General features: G+C 36.1%; 1 protein-coding gene across 5 annotated transcripts in view; it reads right to left on the bottom strand.

Annotated features, from left to right (window-relative positions):
• Positions 1-348: 348 nt before the first annotated feature.
• Positions 349-7,627, bottom strand: part of ARFIP1 (ADP ribosylation factor interacting protein 1) — a 107,121-nt gene continuing 99,842 nt past the window's right edge. For all 5 annotated transcript variants that reach the window (XM_019522216.1, XM_019522217.1, XM_019522218.1 and 2 more), the window contains one exon: positions 349-1,953. In XM_019522216.1, coding sequence (XP_019377761.1) covers positions 1,798-1,953 — 156 coding nt within the window. In that variant the 3' untranslated portion in view covers positions 349-1,797. The remainder of the gene's footprint in view (positions 1,954-7,627) is intronic.

Here is a 7,627-nt window from a genome sequence, read left to right as displayed (position 1 = left end):
TTTTTTTTTTTGCTAAAAGAGGCACACACGTACACGCAAAAATCCAAAAAAATGTTAGAAGTCGTGGGCCTCATAAAAATAACAACAGTCAAATAATCTGTTACTCAAGAGCAGTAGCTAACATTCATCCTTAATATCAATTAATTTGTTTCACTTTTGTTCATATTTAAAATTCAAAATACACTTATTGTGAACTCACTGTGAGGTGGGTCAGAAATCAGTACTATGTAGCTAGTGTTGATTTCTGTCACTTAAGCGTCATGTTCATTTAGTGGTTTACAAAGCTTTTATTATGGAGCATTAGAGCCAAATTCTATTTTTAACCATAAACATCAAGGAAAAAAATAGTGCAGCAAACACCTTTAATATGAATACGAAGTTCACAACAGAGATACATTCTGGGGAATGTAAATCAGCTATTACAAGAGAAATTCTGACAGAACAGGAAAATAAAGAAGGCTCTGTCAGACTATGAATTTAATGAGGAATGATTAAAAATGTTTGATTTACAGGTACATTACATTATGTTAAGCACTGAAAAACCATTTTAAGAAACATCAACTGAAATGCATTTAAACATACAGTACATAAATCATACCATCCACATAGCTGTAAATAACATACCTTAAGTACTTCATTTTACTTAACAGAACACAAAGCAATGAAACTTGTGCAAATGAGGACTCCAATATGTTGAATTTAAAATGCCTATGATAAAATTAATATATAGAACTTTACACTAAACAATTATATCACTGATGGAGAAATGAAACAAATACATCATCCACATTATCCCTGTTGCTAATGCATGCTCTGCAGTTGAAAATCATACTGGCCCCCTATGTCTCAAAACACGCATCACTCCATAAAGGTTACTGAAAGTTTTCACTTGGTCTAAAGTGTTCAAAGAAACATAACATCTATGCAGTTCTTTTCCCTTGTTGGGAACAGAGACAAACCCCTGTCTTGACAGGGCTGTGTTGTGAATCACGTACACTGGTTGAAAGTAGTATCTTATAAAAAGGCACATACCTGTGATTTAAGGCTATTACGGTATTTGTATCATACAGAAAGTAACGTTTAAAAATGAAATTAGTACAGCAAATGGTTGGCTTTACCTAGCAAACCACTTGAGGCAAAGCTAAAATATGTGCTTAGAAGCTTCAGACTGACAGTGATTCTCACTTCCTTAGTGTTTTTGTTTTTAACATACAATGGAAAAATACAGATTCACCTTTTAAAAAGGTATTTGCTGCAATTCCATGAGTCAGCCAGACATCTAGTACAGCTGTTGCCTCTCTGCAGGTACTGCACAAAGGCTTTATATTATTAATCTGCAAAATATTCTTTTTTTACTCTCTCCTTTTTAAAACACAATTACATGAAAATGAATCATTAAAGATGTTTTCTATATTCATATACAAAATATCAGAAGTTGGTACAAATCATGTAAACCTCCCTTTGGAAATATTTTGACTAGCCACCACAATGACCAGAAACCACAAACATCTTGTCAGTGCAAATCTATATTAGATTTTTTTTTCTGAATTACAGAAATAGCCATCAACCCTCACATACAAAAGGAGTGCTCTAAATTTGAAATGACAGAAATTATATGTTTGGTTACTTTAAAGCCACCCACATTCCCACCAAATTCAATTTTACAGTATTACAAAAAGGAAGAAAATTAAAGCTATTTGTGCAAGAATCACTACAACCATCCTTCAGCCCCAACCCCTTAATTCTTATTAGATATACAGATCCTAGGTTAACAATGGGTCCTCTTCTCTGTATTGATTACTGTTCTTCAAGCCAAGATGGAGCATCTACTCCAGGAGTTTTCAATTTGATGTGGAACTGTTTAAGCGTCTGTTCAAGTTGCTTCTGATTCCCAGCGAAGTACGCTGCAATGGCATTGTGGAACAACACGAGCTGATTGTGCAATACTTTAACCTGTGGACAAGGACAGTGGGTGGTTAAGACAGAGACACATAACTGATGCTTTAGGTTGCAGACGAGAAACCCAATTAGATGCATTATTTTAAAAGTTCAGACTAAACCAAATGGATTCTTCAATATACAGACTTATTATTTCATGCAAATTTCCAACTTCTTGTGACACCATTAGGGTCCTGGGGCCTGTTCTTAAGAATTCAACTCTCCATTTCAGCATTTCTGCCTTTCACAATGATGAAATTAATATAAGTGAGAACTTGTTTTAGACTATTAGCATGCTGCTTTGATTTATTTCAAATTGGTGTCTGACCATAGTCCTATATTTAAGTGGGGAGGGTTCTTTGGCAGAAAATAGCATAAAGGTATGTTTTGTTAATATCAGCCAAACAACATGCCAGCATTCTTGCATGATAAAAAGCAACTACACTTAAGTAAAAAATACGGTATGTCATACAGTATTAATTCAGCTTATACTGTGGTAAGCTATATATCCTCTCCAACTCCCGTTTCAGATTTTGAGTTCTTAACAATTCTTTCAAAGCAAATAATGAAGAGAAATTCAAAGTTTGAGAAAACAAAACCAAGTACTTGGTTACACCCTGGCCTAGGAAAGTTAAAATTACTCACATTGCAACAATGCATCTCAATTCTGATTTGCAAAGGGCACTTGAATGGAAATGACCACTGATTTGGGGGTAAACAAATGCCTATTAGAGACTAAGCACAAACCAGATTCAGTTTTCCTTGTAACTTAATGAGCATTTGAACAGAAGGCTTTAGAGATGGAAAGAATAGCACATAAATCTGCTGCATACCACTCACTTCCTCAGTGAAAATCCCCTTCCTAATGTTAACTCCCACCATGCCTCTAACTGAATTATCTCCTTCTAAGTCACTTAGGACGCATTCATATTTTACATGTCTAACTATACCAAAACCTTGATAGTGTCTGACATTTATTTAACACATGAGCAGGACTACTCATACATAACACAGTGTAGAAAAACAGTTAAGGACCCCCAGATCTGAAAAAAATGGGAACTAAGATGGCCATGTAGATTAATAGGCAGCCCTTTCTGAAACAGACACTTAGTCTTGCATACGCAGCAAGAGAAAAGAATGTCAAGCTACATCCTCTCTAGTTGAACGTTCATCCTACAATGTATACTCCCCACTAATCCCCCTTCAGGAACTGGCATTTTAAGCCTACTTTTGAAATACTATGACTGCCTGAGTAGGTTGCAACTACTCACTGTCCCAGTCCCCCAATCCACCAAACAGCACAAGCTGTCAAACTCCAAGCACTTTGATACAACTCATTAAAATAGGAACCAAATAAGCATACAACTCCTAAGTACTTGTGGGTCAAATCTATTCATGCTTGACATTTCTCCCATTTCAAACAATGCACATGACAATTCAGTTAAGTGCCTGTCTGTCTTGTTTATCCACTCTTGAGAAAACAGCCATTTTCCAGTTTTAATGCATCCTGCTTTATTTGAATCATAGGTCTTTCTTTTACAATCAGCATTCTGTTCAATCAAACATCTCCCTGCTAATACAAGGTTGTTTTCTGTAGTACTATCATTTTTGGGGCTTTAAAATTCTTATACTTCACTTATTAATTGAACAAATAACCATGGAGACCTTGAATCATAATACTTAGGAGTCAAGGGAAAAGACAAGGATGAGTCTGCAGATACTCAGTATTCTTATGCTTTCATTGTCAATTGACTCTTTGTTGAATAGGGCTGTAGTGCATAGACTGACAAAGCTAAACCCAAGTACGATAGTAACTCAACTGTTTCCCACTACCAGGTGGGAGGATTGAATGAATGTTATAAACAAGTATGTTTGGCTGACAGAATGATAAACATGAATTTCTGAAATTCAGGCCATTCAGTGAAATTGCTATTTTAGTCATTAAAAAATTCTTAAGCAATGAGTTTAAAAATCAAGTCAAAAAAGAAATTTGAAGTATCAAAGTCCACCTGCCAATCTGAAGTTTTATTCCCTTTCTACGATTTTACAAATTTACCTTTCTGGGCCATGTAAAGCTGAAAATCAAAAGCAGCAATTCAGACTGAATCAGAGAAAATGAATATACACAATTTACTGTCAAATGCATAAAGAGTATAAGCAGAAGATATACATTTTTTAAAAGGAACATGAAGCCTCTAGTCTCTAAGTTAGTCTTTTTAATTTAGTTACCCTATTAAAGTAACTTTCAGATAGACATGATAGTGTCCATTCATACACACTTCAGCATCTTTCACTTACTTCCAGTATATTATCAGGTTAGCAAGTAATAGTACAGTGTCCCAATTTTGCACCTGGATATAAAGAGAGACACCTGCATCCACACAGAGTTACACCGAAGTCAACAGGGATACATGGGTTGCAGAACTCTGATCACCTACAGCAGGAGCATCTAGTTCTGCAGTAGCCACAGTACAGTATTGAACTCATGCATAAAAACTATATATGCATAAAAAGGATAGCTTTAAGATCAACCATTCCCAGGTTATGAACGTCATGTCAAATTTAGAGTCCAAATAGATAAATACAAGAGACAAACGTGTGTACTCACAATGTACATGTACTCAAGAAGAGGATGAGGGCATAAAAGAAGTGGATTCCAGTGCAAAGGATCTCTCATATTTCAAAGAGCTCAAATTTGATTTTACAGAAAGTAGACAGCAACAAGACATGCACACTTAAAAATGAACAAACAAAAAATCCACACAAAATAACAATGCCCCCCACCCAGGCATTTCCTTTCAACAAATTAAGTTTTCCCCAAAGGCTATCAAAATCTGTATAGTGCCCTCTTAGTGTTTCTACTTTATAAGCAGAGGGTCATCAAGCATCAAGAATAGATTTTCATTAATCTATGCAAGCTGCTTTCTGAACTGGAGCAGGAAGAGGTCACCACTAGCTAATGGTTTCCCATTGAACCCAGGCCTCATTGATCAAAATATGACCCACCAAGGCCTCATTGATCAAAATATGACCCACCAAGGGCATTCAGAAGCAAAATCAATGCTGGAAGGCATAAGTCCTCTCTCCCACATTCCTAGCAAGAAAAAACTCATTAAAGAAAAGCAGGTACACTTAGAAACAAAAGAAATGGTACGTACCTAGCACAGTTGGGAACATGGGATAAGGAATATATTAATAGCCATTTCACAGAATAAAGCTTACCTAGACATTAAACATCCCACTAAGTATCTAACCATTCTTGCTCAAAACAAACTAGTTTTACAGAATGTGACTGCTGTTTGAAACAATGGCATATTTGTTTACAATTTGTTACATTTTTCCAGGAAGTGTATATATCAAACAAAATAAACATTTAATTACAATACAAAGTGATTTGTCTTGGCTTAAAGGAAAGAAATTCAAGAAAAACAAAAACACATTGACCTTAAACCCTCTGCTGATCAAGAATTGCAGATATTTCTTGTAAGCCTGATGTAAGATCACAGGACTCCTGTCAGCTTCACTACCTTTATCTTAACATTTTAAAAACATGTTAAGAGATTTGCCTGGTCTAAGTTGATACTTGTCTCACTTTGTAGAGACAAAAACAACATAAAAGGGGAAGGCTTAGAGGACTCGTGTAACAATTACAGAGTTTAGGATCAAACCTGGTTCTCTGCTCTGTGAGGCAGCTCATTCCATTGTCTCTCAAAACTTCTAGAGAAATGGTAGAGAAGCAAAATAATTTAAAATTAAGAAAAGCATCAACCCTCCCAGTCACTCAGATCCAAACTATCTGAATTGAAAAGCAGGAGGAAAATAAAGTGACATAATCGGTAACAAATGGATCAGACTGAAAACTAGACAATGCAAATGTACACATCTGCTATTTTGTGAAAATTCACCCCAAACTCAATGCCCCCCAAAATTCCTGAGTGACCAAACAGGGTTTAAATAAGGTTTGCATATCCAATTTTTAGACCACAATTCAGAACTATAAAGGTGAACAGCCTACAATAGCTTTTACTAGTATGTCCTAAGCAGTACACCAAGTAACATTAAATTATAAGAAGTAAAGTGTGTTTGTGTAAGACCACAGATGAAATGGGGAATTACTTTGGTTGCATAAGAGTAGTATCTGTATCACTTGGTAGGACTATCAAATATTAAACTACCCAGAAAACCAGATGTCAAAAGAAAAATATCCTCCTCCCTTCAATTTACCTGTGACATTTCTCTTGGAGCACAGACACACAAATTCCAGTTAAAAGGTACATCAGAGCAGAGCACAACAAATTCTTTGAGACTGCTGCAACAGTCTTCACATTAATTATCCACCAGCATCAGAGCTGAAAATCCTAAAGTTTTAAATTAAACCTAGGTCTCATTCAACTAAATGAAAAACTGAACCATTAAACAATAAATATTCTCTTACAATCTTACTCATGGACTTTTTCTATTTAAACTTTTTATTTATATGCCACTCCCTGAGAGACCCTGTCATTATTTGATTAGTCTTAGCATTTGTTATTGTTTGAGTAAATACGGGGCTCAGTGCTGTTTTAGCTGCTCTAACTGAAGTGAAAACCAAATGGTACATGTACTAGACACACATTTAATGGAACAGAAACAGAACTAGAATGCAGCAACCCCTCCAGATTTCAAGAACCGTTACTTAAAGACTACCACATCTATTCTGTGGGAAGCAACAAACAATACTTTAGTCTCATTCCCTACCCTGTGAAATACCCATCAATGACCGTTTCCCCAAGCAGAATACCAGCTACAACAGAAGCACCGTCGCACTGGGGTGATAGCCAGAAAAAGACTTGATGTGAAAGACAGTCAAGATTTAATAAAGGAATTTATAATAAGAAAGCTGCCACTCCCAGAGGCAGTGTGACGGAGAACTTCTCATTAGGCTGTGAGAAGGAAACATACATGAGAGAAGAGCAAAATTAGGTATAGACAAAACTGTAGTCTGGAAAAAAACAGGCTCCAACCATGGTAACTAACTTTAAATCTGTTTTTGTCTCTCTCTTGGGGACCCCCATGTATAATGACAAACAAAAAACAAGCAGAAGACAGGGCCAATACGCACTTTTATAGACTAACGAAATAATTTAGATATACAAACTAGAGCACAAGTTCTCCTGAGTCAAAGTTCACTTTTAGAAAACCAGTTAAAAGGCACCATATTTTCTTGCATACAGCATGCCCCTGAGTACAATATGTACCTTGTTTTTTAAATGAATGAATGAAAAAAAGGATTTTTTTCTAGTTATAGCTGCATAGATTAGGGACAGAGCTTGATCTTCAGTAGACTCACCCTCCTTTTCCTGCTAAATTAATGCTCCACACCCCACTAGCTACTGCTGAAGACTGGTCTCCATGGGTAGATTTATGATTTTGAAAAGAGCTAATGAGTCTTCGAGACTGAAATAGGGGGAGAGGGACTGGGAACAGTTAGCAGACAACAAAATTGCCTTAAGAAAGGCTAGCTTGATTACTGGAACTTCGAGAACATTAAAAAGAAAGAATTGATAAGACCTCTGGAGTGGGGTGAAAAACAACGAGCCATGAAGTCAATCAACTTTCTTAGCTCCCTGAATAGTTATGTACCAGCTACTGCACAGTGGAGCAGGAATCAAAACAACATGCTTCTATTCTGTACAAAAAAAAAAAAAAA

This window comes from Gavialis gangeticus, unplaced genomic scaffold (assembly GCF_001723915.1).
Source record: "Gavialis gangeticus isolate Ggan-Ray unplaced genomic scaffold, GavGan_comp1, whole genome shotgun sequence".
Classification (NCBI taxonomy): domain Eukaryota; kingdom Metazoa; phylum Chordata; order Crocodylia; family Gavialidae; genus Gavialis; species Gavialis gangeticus.
This window is presented reverse-complemented; position numbering and strand designations above follow the sequence as displayed.